At 42.7% G+C, this 19,082-nt stretch overlaps 1 protein-coding gene across 1 annotated transcript in view; it reads left to right on the plus strand.

The window, feature by feature from the left end:
• LOC308295647 (A disintegrin and metalloproteinase with thrombospondin motifs 12-like) overlaps nt 1-16,057 on the plus strand; it is a gene marked incomplete at both ends in the record, with an annotated part of 51,943 nt that extends 35,886 nt beyond the window's left edge. Inside the window, 9 exons of the mRNA XM_080738697.1 lie at nt 526-667; nt 1,095-1,221; nt 2,456-2,666; nt 3,370-4,551; nt 6,776-6,928; nt 8,693-8,875; nt 12,347-12,493; nt 14,662-14,815; nt 15,942-16,057. Of these exons, the coding sequence (XP_080594823.1) occupies nt 526-667; nt 1,095-1,221; nt 2,456-2,666; nt 3,370-4,551; nt 6,776-6,928; nt 8,693-8,875; nt 12,347-12,493; nt 14,662-14,815; nt 15,942-16,057 (2,415 nt within the window). The remainder of the gene's footprint in view (nt 1-525; nt 668-1,094; nt 1,222-2,455; nt 2,667-3,369; nt 4,552-6,775; nt 6,929-8,692; nt 8,876-12,346; nt 12,494-14,661; nt 14,816-15,941) is intronic.
• Nucleotides 16,058-19,082: the final 3,025 nt, after the last annotated feature.

Consider the following 19,082-nt stretch of genomic DNA (forward strand, 5'->3'; position numbering starts at 1 on the left):
AATGTAACGCCTCAACTCCTCCAACTCAAGTAATGCCATCACCCATGGTGATGGGGTGAGACTTGGGAACTACCATGAGAAGGGAGCCAGGCCTTGCAAGGCTTTAAAAGTCATCAGTAAAATCCATTTGTACACTCTCAGAGTTACAGATCTGGGAAGCATCTTTTTTAGCACAGCGCATCACTTTGCACCACACTGCAAGCGTGTACATCTGCTTTTAAAAAGAAAAAAAGAAAACATTCCCCAGGTGAAACACATGGGGCGAAACACATGGGAACAAAGGGGAGAGGAACAGAAATGACTAAAGGCCTGTCCATACTTTAACCAAAACCGAACTTTTCGGTCAAAAGGTCCGGTTCAACTACAAAATGACATCACTCGCAACTTCTGAAAACCATTACACCGAATGAGAGTTCGTAAATTTGCACATCGTAAATCGCAACTCAACGAACATTTCGGAGATCTATGGACAGGCCTTAACACAGTATAACATCATGTAAGAAATCTGTTGTTGTTGTTGTCCAGTTGCTGTATCAGGAGACAAACCCGGGCATAAAGTTCGAGTACAGTGTCAAGAAGAGACAAAAGACGGGAAACGAGGTCCTTGAACCTGTCTACGAGTGGAAATATGGGGCGTGGACAGGCTGCAGCACCACCTGTGGGTTAGGTAGGTATTGCAGTTCAGTTGATGACAAAATCAACCACATTATTCTGGGCAGGTCATACTTGGCGAACATTCTGTGTAACACTCGTTGCGAATAGCAGATGTACAAGCCCACAAGGCGATGCGTTCTGACTATTGTTCTTGTCCAGCTTTATCATTTCATCTAGAGTAACCTTTTTTTATGTAACCTTTTCAATGGACGTTCAATGGACGTTTCGGTAACCTTCTTTGTAGCCCCAAAAGCACCAAAGTCCATCGAGTTCTGTCCCTTTTCTTTCCCCGCGAAGCTTGACCAATCCTGTCTGATTGGACATTACCGGTATATTGTCCAATCAGACAGGATTGGTTTATCGGTCACAATATATTGGCAACCACACTTGCAATTTCCCAGACTTGCACCTTTCTAGCTGTGTTGTGTTCTTTGCTGTAGGTGAGCAGCAGCAGCCTGTGCGCTGCTTTGAGATGGACGTAGGGGTCGTGGACGAGTCAATGTGTGACCCAGAGATGAGGCCAGAAGACAAACACAGGAAGTGCAAGAACATGGATTGTCCAGCGAGGTCTGCACTATCAGTTGCTGTTGATTTATTTGAGTATTTCAAATCAAATCAAATCACTTTTATTTATAGAGCACAACTTTCATTGTACCAAACAGCACATTACATTTCATCACCAATACACAATAGTAATCCAAGAATAGTAAAAAAAAAAAGATTTAAGACATTTGCAGCATATCAGACAGAGACAATAAACCAAGAGAACTAAGAGAACGTGTCAGGAGGATTCGATAAAAATAAAAAATAATAACAAAGAGAATGTGTCAGGAGGATTCGAATGCTTGTGAGTAAAACAGTGTTTTAGCCTAGATTTAAAAGAATCATTGGAGGGGGATCAGATCTAACTGAGAATGGAATGCTGTTCCACAGCAACAGAGAAGGCACGGTCACCTCTGTGTCTCAGATTGGACGTCGGGACTTCTAATAATAACCCAAGCCAGTTGACCTGAGGTGCCATCTAGTAGTGGGGGGTAATTTACAAGGTCAGTGATGTAGGCAGGTGCCAGTCCATTTAAGGCTTTATAAACAAAGAGAAGAGTCTTACATTTGATTCTAAACTAGTGGAGGGAGGCCAGGACGGGGGTAATATGTTCTCTCTTCTTGGTGCCGGTCAAGATGCTGCATTCTGGACCAATTGAAGGCGGGATAGAGCTGACTTACTGATTCCAATGTAGAGGGAATTGCAGTAGTCTAAACGGGATGTTATGAGGGCATGTATGATTTGATCAATATCCCTAATATGCAACTGCAATGGCAATACACAAAAGGAATAAAAACTCCTTTCTCAATAATACAAAGGCAAATTCTATTCTATAACTTAAGTGAGAATGTATTGTAACCACGCAAAAGTTCTTAAACCTTTTATTTGGCATTAGCATTTACTAATAAAAATAAACATTTAACCAGCGATAAGATATGTGCCATGCCAGTCTGTTTACATTATGTATCTAGTTATCTAACCCCCCAAACTAAATGTTGAAACAGGCGATAACCCATTCAGTCAACCATGGCTTGGCCAGTTGGACGGCACACATGTTGACACGCGAGGCCATTGGCTGCAAGGTGTGGGCACTTGCTCGACTAGACTAAGAGGCTCACGCAGACACGCCTCACGGGCCTCAATGCCTCGCTGTTGGTGCGCCTGCGTTGTTGGTTTTGCATGCGGTTGTTTTTTCTGAAGACTAAAAGTGCTCACTTCATCTTCCTGTTCCGACTTTTCTATTCCTTCCTCCCTCAGGTGGTGGGTGGGGGGCTGGCAGCAGTGCACGGCCACCTGTGGATCAGACGGCATGCGTAAGCGGACGGTGCTGTGTGTCCGCACCGTTGCCGGGGAGGAGAGAGTGCTGCACCCCATGGACTGCAAACATCTCCCCAAACCCAAACCAGTGGTTCCCTGCAACAGAGATGTGCCCTGTGGACAGGACTGGGCTGTTGGAAACTGGGAGGAGGCAAGTGTTCTCCGTTTCCTCTCATCCTCTATGACGTGGTTCTCTGTTTTTTTTGGCTCAGGGCACCCTTGTAGACGATCTATTATGCTTACAACTGTGAGCTGTGAGCTTGTAGATCTACTATTTTTGGTGAAGAGACTTGGTGTAGACTGAAAAAGATTGCACCAAGTACAGTCCAACTCAGGTCCGTTTCACTAAGTCCAGAGGGTGTAAGTGGATAAACTTTAGCGATGTTGATCAATTCTAAATATAGAACCACAGAATTTGGTGCATCAACACTTTATTATTGCAATATACTATACTATACAAAATGTTTCATGTACTATATCAGTACTACTGTGGACTCATTTGTGGAGTCAAATTCTATTACTTAAAATACATTTGATTTTAACCATTTTCAAACGTATGGCATCCCTATTTTGGGCATTTCAAGATGCAATGTACAGTATGTATGCAGGACGTTGAGTTAACAAAAACAAGTGTTTCTCTTCCCTAGCCATCCGTGCAAAACTAATATAGCTTACAGTACCTCAACAGCGTGGAGAAAATACATAAAATAGATAGATAAAATCCTAAATAGAATAAAATAAGAAAAATATAAACATGATAAATTACAATTAGCACATTTATACTATTGATCCAGTTCTAACGCATTCCCATATTTAAGAGGTTATATGTGAACTGTGTTCTTTCATCCCTTTAGTGTCCAGTGACTTGTGGAGGCGGTGTCCGCTCACGGACCATCACGTGCACCCTGGCACCAAAAAGGAGCTGCGACCTCTCAACCAAGCCACGCTCCAGGTCCTTATGCGCCCTGCAGAGCTGCCCCAACTCAAATCTCCGCAGGCGACCTGGGCCCGGGCCTCCCCCTAAATACCGACGCGTCTACCCACCGAAGGTCCACTCCACCAGGCATCCCGTCACGCAGACCCGGCACCCGGAGACTACAACCACGACAACAACAGAGAAGCCGACGAGCAGGGAAACCACAACCACAACCACTTTCGTCCCCACCGCCATGTCCCGCACAACTCCCAAAATCATAGACACGGATGATTATGAGTTCGATCTGATCGTGAGGAGAAACGGCAGCGGGGGAGGCGAGGATGAAGGTTTCCTCCCGACTAAGACCAGTCCTGGCGAGAGGGACGACCACAAGATAAATCCAGGACAGAAAGAGATGGAAAGAATTGAGGAGGAAGAGACCGGGAGCACTCCAGACGTTCCGGTGTATACCCCCGGTTATGACTATGTTGTGGAGGACAGGCCGACGGAGGAGGAGGCCATTATTGACCTGGATGTCAGCACCACAGCAACGTCGCTCAGGACTCCCGCTAAACCCCTCACCACAGTAGCAACACATACCGTTGCCACATCCGTGCGGAAAAGGCCCCGTACCACTGGAGTTCCCACAACAACCCCCCAACCCACATTACACACCAGTACTGCTACATGGGCCGAGACCACCCGCCGCTATCCCCTCCCCACCCCTTATGTCCATCCATATCTCCGCTGGATTCATCGGAGACTCCACAGCACCCCTGTGCCCAAGGAGCCGTCGGGTACATCCAAAGCTCCGTACAAAGCAACACGAGCCCCAAACCTCGCCGTGAAAAGAGCAGTTGCCGCCACAGTGACGCCCCAATCCACTGTGACGATTATTAAACTTAAGAAGCCCGCTGAGCTTCCCAAGAGAGGCGGCTCGGCCCCTCGCTCTAAAAATCCCACCCCCCGCTCCAAAGGCTCCTCCCATCGCTCCAAGAGCTTGAACCGGAGGCAAGAGCAAGAGAGTCCCACGGTCACCTCCACCAGTGCCTATGGCAACCTGATGGCCAGAGAGACAGTCAGCACGGGGCTCTTCTGGGTTGCGGGGAACTGGAGTGAGGTGAGGTCCATATGCCGAGTCATCTTAAGCCCCTTTTCGACTGCAGCTTTAGCACCACACTACACGACACTACACCACACCGCACCACATAGAAATATCTACATTTTCCATTACACAAAAGTACCCCTATCAGTAAGAAACAAATTGACCCTTTTAACTGTGATTATAATACAATATAAATTTGTATTACAACTATCCTAAATTATAATACACTATAATGGATTATAACAGTGATTATAATACACTATAAAGTATTAATGTATTACTATGATAATTATAATACACTATAATAGATTATAATAGTGGTTATAACACAATATAATCTATTATCATGTATTACAACCATATCCTGGTGGTCTAAATGAAAAATCAGTGAGTGATCAGTCATTATGAAGTGTTTGGCCCTGTTTGGCCTAGCTCAGACCTACTCTAGATTGGATACTTTTTAGTACCACATTTAGTACCGCTTTCATACCACTCTATCCAGGTCCTTGTAGTGGAAAACCTGGCAAAAGTGGGCCTTGTGGAGTGGTGTGGTGTTGGGCCATATCAGTGGAAAAGGGGCTTTAGAGGACTTAAAGGGGAAGTTCATGAAAAATGTATTAAAACAAAAACATTTTTGTCTTACTCAGAGGATTATCTATCGATTCCGGGTCAGTCAGATAACTCATGATTAGTTTGAGAACATTAATAGCTTCAGAAAATACAAGTGAGAATATTACATTTGATCTTGTCGTACAGGCTCTGCTACACATTACTCCCTGTTCAGCACATTAGAAGACAACCATTTAAGAGCAAGGAGATAATACATCTATAACAGTGGTTTTCAACATTTTTTCATATCAAGGCCCATTCAGCATTTGAGCCACAGACGATGAGATTTAGCCTCTCAGACCCAAAACTATGAATATGTTGTTGTCGTTGGATAAGATTATGTCCACTTGTAAATTGAGTATTGCAGAGGTTTAACAATAATTGAACTCTTGAGAGCATAAAATGAAACCAAATGGACCCTTCACTCTTTTACACTTTGGTTCTCATTTTATACTCTTAAGACTCTCAAGAATTTTGTATACTCATTTTACACTCTCTAAAGATCTATAAGGGCCCATTTGGTTACCAACTCACCATCATTTAGCTGGGGATCACCTGGAACCCCCCAAAGGAAAACCACTGATCCCCCCCACAGGGGAAAACAGAACCTGTTTAGGGTAAGCAGAGCCTACTGATGGTGGTGCTGGGAGGAATGAGGTGAGGTTAAATAGACATCCAATTTGGTCAGCTGCTTACAGTTTACAGTTTACAGTTTAGGCATTTAGCAGACGCTTTTAATCCAAAGCGACTTACAATAAGCAGATAACATCACAATAATAAACAAGATAATATGTCAGAACATCAACAATATAACAAATGCAAATGGATATTTATCTAGAAAAAACACAGTATAATCAAAGTTCTAAAAACCTAAAGACAAAAAACTAATGCTAACTAGCTTCATGTATGGTCACTGACTTTTCTGTAGTGCTATGGGTTTAGGTGGAGTCTGAAAAGGTGAGTCTTCAGTCCACGGCGAAAGCTAGCGAGTGAGTCCGTTGTTCTAAGTGCGACAGGGAGTTTATTCCACAACTTGGGGGCCAGGAGGGCAAACTGTCTCGGACGAGTGGATTTTTGCCCTGGAGTTTTTAGCGAGGGTTCTGTCAGCATCCCTGTGTTGGCTGATCTAAGTGAGCGGGTGAGCTTCTTGATACGTCACATGCAATGCATCGCTCACATAGTGCTACACATGTGTGTAAACCTCTTGAGTGTATCTGCTTGAACTAGCTCACATTTGTGAAAAAAAAAACTTGTGAAATGGGACATTCTGCACAATAGTACTTTCTACTTCTGGTACTCAAAGTACATTTTGAATTCCGGACGTTTTACTTGTAAGGGTACAGTCACACCAAACTACCTATGAGAGTGGATTCCCGATTCCGCCAGTGTATTTCAATGGTAATGGAGCGGTTTCATGCCAGTAGAGGAGTTCTGCAAAAAACACTCCATTTTCATTGACATTCATTGGCGGAATGGGGATCCACTCCCATAGGTAGTTTGGTGCGACCGTCAAAGTATGGTTGCCAGCTGATAAACGGATTCTGCCAATGCATTTCATTTGTTGTACTTCTTTCCACCCTTGAATCCAAGTATTGATCAAAGTGTCTGTCTGTCTGTCTGCTGCCTCTAGTGCTCTACATCGTGTGGGATCGGTGCGGTGTGGAGGACAGTGGAGTGCAGCTCCCATCGTGCTGAAGACTGTGCCAGTCTGAAGAGGCCGGAGCCGGCCCGGACCTGTCACCTACGGCCCTGCGCCTCCTGGCTCAGCAGCAACTGGAGCACGGTCAGTACGCTTAGGATCACCTACAGAGGTTTAGACTCAAGCCCCCAGAACCACGGTAGAACGTTGAAGCAGCCTTCACCTGGTTGTCAAACCTGAGAATGCTGTTAAACGCTACTGTGTGTTTGTGACACACACTGAGCAACTTGTATTGAAATGAATAGCTGGGGGCGTGGCCGTCCGCTCTCTATTATATATTACTTCTATGATTAGACTTCACTCTTGTTTAGTTTTCCAGAATATGGACGCTAGGGTTCAAGTGGTTCACCTGGATCCTATCATCCTTGTATGTGGTGGAGATCCCCACCAGCCTATAATAAAATGATAAATTTCTAGTGGAGGTTTTCCAGCACCTTTGAGAAAGAGCTCTCAACAATTAGACAAATATTACACAGGATGTCAGATTTTTACATGTTCTCATCACAATATGAACTAGAACTGCACTCTGTCAAGGTGCCAACTTGCGCCTAGCGCACAAGTAGGCCATGTATGGCCTACTTGTGCACAAGCAGAGCGTGCCATGCCATGCCATCTCCGTCTCAGTCTCAGTTCTAAGTCCTAGATACCGTACTTTATAAGCTACTTTTAGGTGCTGACCTTTGACTGTCAGTGATAATGGTACAGACTACTGTTACAGACTACTGCCTGGTACAACTGTTGGTCTAAATGTAACGTGGTCTGTTTCAGTTCTAAGTCCTAAATACTTTATAAGTTACTTTGAGGTACTGACCTTTAGCTGTCAGTGTCCGGTAGTGTCTAGTCTACTGCCTGGTACAACTGCTGGTGGTGACGTAACCAAATCTGTTTCAATCATTAATCCTATGGCTATTGGGATTGAAGTAGAGACGTCATGAGTTGCACTCACCACTGGCATCATCACTGGCTATGCCAGTGACATCACCACTGGCATCACCAGGAATGCTGGTCCCTCATTGGCTGTTAATGATGACGTTGCCACTAATGCTGGTCCCTGATTGGGCTACAGGCTTAAACACACACAGACACCTACCGTATGCGATAATGAGTCTGTAGGATACAGGTAAAAAAAAAAAAAAAATTGAATCCGTGACTTGTGATTGGCTGGAGCGGAGGTCAGGAGCGCTCCGCTGTGTTCACTTGGACCGCGCGTTGGGGGTCTGAAGATTTACTATTCTGTCACATAACTCGGTAATGGCGCTGAGTCGGCTCATGCGACCACTGCAACGCTCGACACGGCGACTCACTTCTCATTTCCCCGTTGGAATCTTTCCAGCCAGTCCAGAGATTTGAGTTGGCAGCTTCCTGCTAGCAGAACCGTCTTGTCTAACCCATAAAAACCGGCAAAGTGTAATTTTAGATTATTATTTTTTGCACCAAAAATAGCAGATGCACTTTGTGCCACTTTGTGCCACGCTCTGAGCTTGTACATCTGTTTTTTTTTCTTCAGAAAAACCTTCTTAATCCATTAAGACCTGCAACCACTTTGTTACACATTTGTAACAAAGATATTTGCTTCGGGGGGTCCCTGGAACATGAGAACGTTTGAGAACCACTGATTTAGAAGAAGACATTCATAGAATCGGTTCAAAATATTCAAAATTAAAAAAAGAATAATACAAAATAAATAGAAAAATAGCAGAGTGCTCCTTGTATATCTGCTATCTGTTAATAGTATAGAGAGCATAAAATAATGGTTAAAGTAATAATGCGTAACTCTGCCTCAGCTCTGGACGGTCTAATCCCCGTGGCTCGGTGCTTCATCCTCCTACTGTGTGTCCTGTCCTTCAGTGCTCGGAGGACTGTGGGGCCGCGGCGGCGGGCCGGAGGCAGCGGGACGTCCAGTGCATCGACTCCCAGAGTAACCGTCCCCTCAGACCCTTCCACTGCCAGGCCCTGTCCTCCAGGCCGCCCAGCAACATGGCCTGTCCCTCCAGAGGCTGTCTACCCTGGAGCACCTCGCCCTGGGGACAGGTGGGGCACGCACACACACACACACACACACACACACACACACACACACACACACACACACACACACACACACACACACACACACACACACACGCACGCACACGCACACGCACACGCACACACACACATGCACTTTCCATTCACTTCAGTTAAAACTTTACAGCTCTAGTACATTGGTTCTCAACCTTTTCAGGCCGCGAGGCCCCCAAAATAATCATATTTTAACTGGGGACCCTGTCCCCCCACCCTGACGAGCACTAAGAGTTGGGCTATTACATTTTGTATGACACAGTTCTGTTGTGAAAAGAGCATGTCGATCGGCTACGTCACAAATCGACGTCAAGGGAAATCTGAATTAAAAACGGTAAACTCTCTATACTTAGTTTACTGGGATCCACCATCTCTTAATATATAAATGGTAAATGGTGCATTTATATAGCGCTTTTATCCAAGGCGCTTTACAATGTGCATTACATTCACCCATTCACAGCCAGGTAGCGGTGGAAACCATGCAACCAACCTACTCACAGGGAGCAACGCAGGGTTCAGCGTCTTGTCCAAGGACACTTCGACATGTAGACAGGAGTAGCCCGGATTTGAACCGCCGACCCATGGATTTGAACCGCCGACCCATGGATCATTGGCCAACCTACTGAGCTACAGCCGCCCAAGTTTCTTTTGGCTTGATGTTCACCCACAGAATGGGGCTGTTAAGAATGACATCATTTTGTAGGCAGAGGAGAATTTCTGCATTCTGCCCCCAGTTTCCGTAAATCTTTTTATTATTTTTACTATTTACACATTTTTCTTCTCTTTGTTGTTGAAAGGAAAGTGTTAGAATTATACTTTAGTCGTTACCTTTGTCTCGGATCTGTTGAAATAGCGAGGGACAGAAAATGCTCTGGGGGCAGAGTTCTCCTCTGCCTACAAAATGATGTCACGGCTTAAAAGCCCCATAGGGATGCCAGGGTTCATGTGGTTAAATTACTGCTAATTAATGTCACCAAATAAACACTCCCAGTGTGTAGAGACCTTAACGTGATTGAATACGCAGACATGCAGCACTTCATGTCACACAGACATGACGGTAAACAGGATACATTGCAGCGACAGCAGGTTTCATGGTATTTACAACTTTGTGAAACAGTGAAAGTGGATGTTGTGATTACAAATGTTATTACCCAGGGCAAGTGGACCCCCAGGATTGATCCTTGTGGGGCACCACAGGGAAAGGGGTCATGGATGGGTGGATGGATGAATGGATATTCCATTAAATATTCTACACGCAATGACATCAAAACATCGTCATCACTACAAATGTAACTGTCCTTTAAAAGTAATCGTCCAGTTAACAAAGTGTCATTCAACAACGTATTCCGACTATTTAAGCTGTCGGTTAAAACTTATCCTGTAAATTGGTTACACTGATTCAGCGTCGTGCTGCTGTGTGAAATGATTCACTGGACGATACATCTGAAAAGAGGACCTAAGGATTCCTACCATGCTGCTGCTGTGGTAGTCGGACACAAGCTGTACTCATTCGGAGGGACCAACAACTACCTGAACAACAGTGATCAGATTGAAGTCCACATCTTCAACACATTGTCTTTGCGTTGGAGGAAGTTGCCCCCAGTGACAAATGGAAGAGGACAACGTCCCATTGAGGTTCCCTCCTGGCGCCAGGGCCATACAGCTGTGCTGGTAGAAGAAAATGTCTACATCTGGGGAGGGTATCCTCACTGAAATGTGCTTTATGCCTTTGATGTTAACACCCACAGCTGGTTCAAACCCAATATTTCTGGGACTATTCCAGGTGAAAGGTGGTTCCACTCAGCCTGTGTCCTGGGGAAGGTTGTGTATGTCTATGGAGGACGCACCTCGCTGACCCGATATTTTAATGACATGTACAAGTTGGACACCACCATAATGGTCTGGTCTTTAATCAACACCAGAGGAACTAAACCACCTGCTTCAGCAGGTCACCCTGCCACCATCATTGGGACAAAGATGTTTGTATTTGGGGGCTGGGGGCACAAATGGAACAACATCACTGTGTTTGACACAGAGACCAACTGTTGGCTAAGCATGCCTTCTGGACAACCTCTCCCAGAAGAACGTATTTGTCATTCAGCCTTCGCCTACAATGGAGAGCTGTACATATTTGGTGTCTACGGGAACTGGAACCAGTGCTTCAATGATCTGTGGAAATTCAGTCCAAAGACCTTTTCCTGGAAGTATGTTGAGGCCAAGGGGAAATACCCCTGTAGGATGTATGGGATGTGCTGTTGCATGGTGGGAGATTGTATCATCTTCTTTGGAGGACTCAAAGCATGTATACCTGCTGTTGACCTGTACGTGTTAGATTTACATCCTACTTTGAAGACATTCTGCAAGCTATCAGTTATTCATTATGGCCTGAAGCAGTCTGAACTCCCACATGACATCAAGTGGGAACTGGCATCCATGACTAACAATAGTCATGGAGTGTTTGTAAATATTGGTGTACCCACCTGCTCCGCTGTGTTGCGGAACCTCATGTACAAATGTATGTGTAGGCTGTCTGATTCTGCTAACAGTGTAATTTTAACCTTGTCAAACCCTTTACTGAGCTCGGTCAGGTTTGTTTCTAAATTGTGGAACCATTGGCGTGTAAGCTTGTTTATGATTTCATGTGGACCACGTCCACCCTTGTTTGTATTTGTATGTTATTTTTATGTTTTATGTTGCTATGGCCTTAATGAAGTTTGATTGATTGATTGATTGATTGAATAGCAACAGAAAAAAATAACAGCACACATCGCACACAATCGCGAGCTCACATGCATGCGCACACGCACTGTGAACCCATTTCAATCAAAAAATGAACAAACAAATAAACAAACAAACAAACTAACAGACAGGGTCTTTCCAACTAGAGAGATTCGATTCTGGGAAATCGCCCTGATGCGATGTCATCAATATTAAGCCCATATCTTGGAATGCCCATATATGGACATACTGTGTCAGTCTCCTGTGGTCAGACATCTATGATGCTATGATCTCAGTCACCTCCGTATTTGGGATTTTTTGTTTTGCAAGAGACTGATCAGGACCCAACCTATTGCAGTCGCTGCCAATTGTCTTTTTTCTTTTTTGTACCTGAAAAGAACAAAGTCTAATTTAATGGAACAGAATAAAATACATCAGAGGTAATGAAACAGAAGATAAAAAGTACAGCGTAGAGATTAACAGAATAAAGATAAAAACTGATTCAATAACGCAAGATGGAAAATACAACCCAGCATCGGTGGTTCTCAAACTTTTCTTGGCTTAGGACCCTCTTGAAAACCATCAAAGCAATCGTGGCCCACCCATCTGGCCACTTTATAAAAAAAAAAAAAAAAAAGACGTATCTGAGCATGACATACAGTTTATCAATGAATTTAAGTGAGTTAACAGAATCACATGAACCCTGTTGACTTCTTCTTCTAGTGCTCAGGCAGCTGTGGGGAAGGAATCAGAGAGCGCCTGGTGTTCTGCCCGGAGCCCCAGCGCTGTAGCGCCCCACTGAGGCCAAACAGCGTAGAGTCCTGCAGGCTAAAGCCCTGCTCTCGCTGGGACCCCCAGGACTGGGAGGAGGTGAGGCGGGGACACTGGGGGCCCTATTTGCAGGGGTGTCGCACCACATTCTGGGCCCTGGGTACAATGATTCACTGTGGGGCCCCTGTGCTTTAACTATTGAAAAATAGCAGATATACAAGCTCACAGCGCGGCACCGAGTGCCGCGCTGCGAGCTTGTAGATCTGCTATTTTTGAAAAATCATGAAAATCTTAATCATAATTCAAATCCTTCTAAGTTTTTTTTTTTTTTTTTTTTTTTAAACCTATGTTTCGATGTCAGTGGAGCTAAAACCTTTTCATGTGAAGGACCTCCAAAATGGTATGTATTTGGCCACGGACCCCCATCTCCAAATATTGAGTTCCAGGGACCCCCCAGAAGCAAAATTTTAGTTACAAAATACATATATTCAAAGATTTGCACACATTTTCCACGACTTTTCAAAAATAGCAGATCTACAAGCTTGCACGCTGTGAGCTTGTATATCTGCTATTTTTCAATAGTTAAAGTATAAAATAATTAAGGCCCCTCCACCACCTTGGGCCCTAGTAACTCAGTCACACTTTCCTACCCCTTGTGACGCCCCTGCCTATTTGCGTCTGTGCCTTACCCCTTGTCCCTAAACTTCTTTGCCTTATTTTTACTCTTTTGAAAAACATTTAAAAATACTTAAAATACACAATCTACAAGCTCAGTATACCTGCTAGCTAAACTGTCTTAAAATGTTCTTCAAAATAGCGCTGCGAGCTTGTAGATCTGCTATTTTTGAAAAATCATGAAAATCTTTGAATAATTCAAATCCTTCTAAGTTTTTTTTTTTTTTTTTTTTGAAAAACCTATGTTTCGATGTCAGTGGAGCTAAAACCTTTTCATGTGAAGGACCCCCAAAATGGTATGTATTTGGCCACGGACCCCCATCTCCAAATATTGAGTTCCAGGGACCCCCCCCCAGAAGCAAAATTTGAGTTACAAAATACATATATTCAAAGATTTGCACACATTTTCAATGACTTTTCAAAAATAGCAGATCTACAAGCTCGCAGCATGGCACCGCGCTGTGAGCTTGTATATCTGCTATTTTTCAATAGTTAAAGTATAAAATAATTAAGGCCCCTCCACCACCTTGGGCCCTAGTAACTCAGTCCCACTTTCCTACCCCTTGTGACGCGTCGCCCCTGCCTATTTGCGTCCGTATAGGCCCCTTGTCCCTAAACTTCTTTGCCTTATTTTTACTCTTTTGAAAAACATTTAAAAATACTTAAAATACACGATCTACAAGCTCAGTATACCTGCTAGCTAAACTGTCTTAAAATGTTCTTCAAAATAGTAAAACAAAAAGACAGACTTTTAGGGTAAGGCACAGACCAAAAAAAGCGTCATGCATGTTTTTCACCGATTAGGAAAGGGAAAGCACCTGTGTCATTTTTTATTTTATATATATATTAAGGCTGGGACTTTAACTGATTACTTGCGATGAATTAATTACATAAAATTAACACGATTAAAAAAATGAATGCATTTTAATCGCACTTAGTTTTTGCACCACAGAACCTTCAGTTTCGCGCATACCGATCATAGAGATGCACCAACCAAGAAGAGACAACAAACGCAAAGGGAGAAGTAGCCAATCAGATCGCTTTGCTTGGCCCAGTGGATGCGAAATTTAGATTTAAAAAACTCACTTGTTGATTCACTCGTACAACAAAATGTGTTTTACTTGAAAAAAATGCTTCTCAGGTCAAATATCGATGTACGATTAAAATGTGATTAATTGCGATTAATTAATCACAGAGCCTGTAATTAATTAGATTAAATATTTTAATCACATCCCAGCCCTAATATATACTGTATATATATATATATTATGTATCTACATGCTCTCAAAAGTTAAATTGTTGATAAACACCTGCATTACTTAATTAAAGAATTGTTATTTTGATCAACATTTGCCTATTATCTCCAATGGTACCACAGTACAACGTGAAATTGTGGACAAACGATAAGAAATGATTCTGGTCCATTTATTCAGCTCAAATGCAGAATAAATAATGGTGAGGGTTGAAAAACCACTGGACTAAATGTGTGTGTGTGTGTGTGTGTGTGTGTGTGTGTGTGTGTGTGTGTGTGTGTGTGTGCGTGTGCGTGTGCGTGTGCGTGTGCGTGTGCGCGTGTGTGTGTGTGTGTACAGTGCTCTGTAAGCTGTGGCGGGGGTGTGCAGCATCGTGAAGTGAACTGTATGAGCGAGGAGGACTCCGCTCTAATGCCAAACAGCCTCTGTGAGAAGATGGACAAGCCAGAAACACTCAGGAAGTGCAATATGCAGGAATGTAAGACCAACACAGGTATGCCAGCAACACTGACCCTCTAGGGCTGGGCCAAATGACTTCAAACCAGTAGAACTTCTGCTTCGACTGCGGTTAATGCACGATTATATGTTGTTTTTTATTTGTATTTAAAGTGAAAACAGTAGATCTATGTTGTGAGCTTGTAGATTGGCTATTTTCAGATTTATTTGCTCCTCACCGTCGCTCAACAAAGCATAATACAGAGTTAAGTGGTTAATCGAACGAATCAATTTAGACGATTATAAAAAATATATTTTAATCTTTTCATATTGACTTGCTGATATATTTTTTATTAAATGAAATGGATTATTCAATAAGACCTGCATGAGTAAGATTAACACATTGGATGCCATTATTTTGGTAATTATTTGGCTATAGTATGTGCCAGCGGCTACGTCATTGTAGTCCTTAGCGGCCATTTCTTGGGTCAAAACACAGGTGTTTCAATTGTTTGATTGCATAGAACTAATGCTATAGTCTAATCAGAACACCTGTGTAAGGCTGTGTTTACCCAAGAAATGGCCGCTCTTAGAACTACATTTGGCACACCCTATAGAGTGCCACCATTGACTTCGGCTTCATTTTGAAGAGCCCAAAAGAGCACTGTTATGGAAATTCACGGTTTAAAATGGCAGATCAGCTTGTTTACTTTTCGTTGCGAAAATAAAATCCTAACCGTGGCTTACCGTCGCGGTACGGTGTCGCTGTGAAAAAGAGCGGTTCTCGAAGTTCAAGTAGATTCCGAGATAAAGCAGTTTCTTTGCACCAGCAATGAATAGGAGCCTATGGAGAGCAAAGGTTGTCGTGATCGGCATTCGAACCCGCAACATGCTGTCAGGCTGCATTAGAGCCTATATGTGGCTTGTTGCCCGGATTGCCAGGCCAGCAGGCACCCCCAATTTCTTGACTTTAAATATCGGTTTGGACATATCTCCGGTTAATCGCTCAGCCCTATACTGCCTGTCCCTCTGTACCACGTGCATTCAAAGACAACTTTCAGCAGACTGTCGCACGCTAGCAGTCCTCGCTCACTGTGTGCATTTGCAGAAGCACATCTGATGTAGGCTATATTACAGCTTCATGGAGTGCAGCCTCATCTTTGGTCTCTTCTGTGTTTGGACAGGTCCAGCGTGCAGGAAGAACAGCATGACGTCCCGCTTCTGTGACAAGCTGAAGCTCCTGGGTCGCTGCTCCCTCAGGTCGGTCCAGAGACAGTGCTGTGTCACCTGTGCGGCGTAGATGGAATCGCGCGCCCCCATCATACACTAACTCAGTGGTTCTCAACCTTTTCAGGCCACGACCCTCAAAATAATCATATTTTAACTGGGTGACCCCCCCCCCCCCCCCTCCATCCTGACGAGCACTTGGGGTGTTGAGGAATTACATTTTGTACGGTATAACACGGTTCAATTGTGAAAATAGCAGATCTACATGCTCACAACGCCTCGCAACGTTGTGAGCATGTAGATCTGCTATTTTCACAATTTCTGCCTCTAATATTTGACAATTTGGCCAGTGTTTAATTTGTCATTTTAGAGGTATTAAAAAGTCCTTAGATTGTCACTTTGGCAACGTGCAGATTGCCTCTATACACTTAAACTTTATGTTGGTTTGTTTACTGTTGAGTGAGAAAACGGTGTTGCACATTAAGTTAATCATCTGGGGACCCCCCCCCCCCCAAAATAATTTGGGGACCCCCCTGGGGTCCTGACCCACAGGTTGAGAACCACTGCACTAACTCACTGTTTCCCAAACAGTGGGTCAGTGACCCATTTGTGTGTCACGGACCAATTTTTATGGGTCACGACTTTTCCTACAAAAACTAAAGTATATTAGTCTAGTAGCCAGCCCATAGAGCCCCATTGTGAACCCGGACATTTTGAGTACCCTAAAGTTTTATGTTAGAAATGTTGAGTATGGGTCCCCAGCATGTAAAAACTGCCGGATGCTAACTTGTATATGTTGAGCAATTTTCATAATTAGCATAATTAGATTTAATTAGCATAATCACCTATAATAATGGATAATATGTCAAAAACTGATTGGCTGATTTGAACAATATTGGAGTGGTTTTGGGGGTTATTGAGGATGCTGAATCCATTTCTGACATTTTCTAAATTCAAAATGACTGTTTTAAACCGGAAATGGCCATATACCAACTTAAATTGGGATGATTTTGATCATTTTTGGTTGATTTTCCAAATGATGAAGTGACTATTTTTGCTAGGCTATTGTGGCAGTCATTGTTCTAATCATTTTGTGTGGATTGTCTATATTTGGCTTTTGAAATGCAGATAATGTATAAGCATATAAATAACTACATTTATCAATTAATTCATAATCAAAATCAACAAAAAAGTATCAAAATCATCCCAATTTAAGTTGGTATATGGCCATTTACAGTTTAAAGCGGCTATTTTGAATTTAGAAAATGTCAGAAATGGATTCAGCATCTTCAATAACCCCCAAAACCACTCCAATATTGTTCAAATCGTCCTATCAGTTTTTGACATATTATCCATATAGGTGATTATACTAATTAACGCTTATTATGCAAATTATGCAAATTGCTCAACATATACAAGTTAGCATCCGGCAGTTTCTACATGCTGGGGACCCATACTCAACATTTCTAACATAAAACTTTAGGGTACTCAAAATGTCCGGGTTCACATTTTGGCTACAAGACTATATTTCAAAAGAATCTTTTGAAGAATCTTTTGAAACTTAAAATATATATATATTTTTTGAAAATTTAGAATAATTTTATAAACGTTCAAACAAACAAACACATCTAAGAAATTCCATAAATAAAATAATAATAATTAAGAAGTAGTGATTCTACAAGCTCTCAACGCGGCGCTTTTTCCTGCCGCGTTGTGAGCTTGTAGATCTGCAAAGTATTTTCACTAGTTTGGGTCCCGGGCGAATGTCTAATTTCTCTTTTGTGTCACGGGCTAAAACGTTTGGGAACCACTGCACTAACTGCTACACCCCCCCCCCCCCACACACACACACAGAGAAACACACACAATTCAGTTTGATTCAATTCAAAGGGCTTTATTAGTATGAGAAAACATACGTTAACATTGCAAAAGTGGAACAATACAATCAACACGAAATAATGTATCTAAGATTTAAGGGAATAGAAACGTGGTGTTCTCAGAGCTGTTACGTTGCAACTGAGGCGAATCTAACTAACAAAACCACAAGAATTGTGCATTTGCTGTCAGGAATAGTTGGCCTATAGTTCCACATAGGAAAGGTTGTGCACAAATAGCAGTTGTTTAAAGGTGATACACCATGAAATTTCACTTTTCCTATTTTAAAACCTTTTTTGGGGTCCGAGGAGTGGTAATTTAGCCTCAAACCTTTTGAAAACGTTTTTGGGACATAAACAATATGACATAAATACTTTTTAAATGCATGGTGTATCACCTTTAAGGTAATTGCTCGCTTTGTATGTAGTGTTTTTACAAATTAAGATTTTCTTTATTTTTTTTCCAAAAGTGTTTAAAGATAATTGCTCTATTTTAGGCAAGGAAAACACGAGGTAACATCAAATGCATAGAAATAGTAATCTAGGATCATAAGTAAACTACAAGTAAACTACAAGCCTATCATCAGTTTAACAGTTGAATATCCAGCAAAACAGTTTCTACGCACACGAGCACGCGCGTGTGCGCACACACACACACACACACACGCACGCACGCACACGCGCACGCACACACGCACGCACACACACACACACACACACACACAAGCAATAAACTAAAGCTGCGATTCCCAACCTGGCCGTTAAGATTGCAAGAGGGACCCCAAATAATCTGCAAAACTATTTATAATATATTATGTTTTTTTTTATGATAATATAATGTAAAAAGTGTCATGGTATTTATTCTTTAAAACCTTGGATTATTATTATTATTATTTCTATTTTTTCATTGTGATACCGATAGGAACTTATATACTATGTTGGGTTCCATTGAATCAAGCCGGAACGCAATAGAGTGATTGATTGATCATTAACCCATTTTATGCTTTAAATATAAAAAAATAGCAGATATACAAGCTCACAGCGCGGCACCGAGTGCCGCGCTGCGAGCTTGTAGATCTGCTATTTTTGAAAAATCTTGAAAATTAGAATTTTGACCCGATTCTATAAGTGTCTTTTGAATCCTTCTAAGATTTTTGGAAAAAACCTATGTTTCTATGTCAGCAATCTGGCCAGCCATCGTCAAAGAAAAGGTCCTTTTCACTT

This window comes from Nannobrachium achirus, assembly GCF_963921795.1.
Source record: "Nannobrachium achirus genome assembly, chromosome: 12".
Taxonomy (NCBI): domain Eukaryota; kingdom Metazoa; phylum Chordata; class Actinopteri; order Myctophiformes; family Myctophidae; genus Nannobrachium; species Nannobrachium achirus.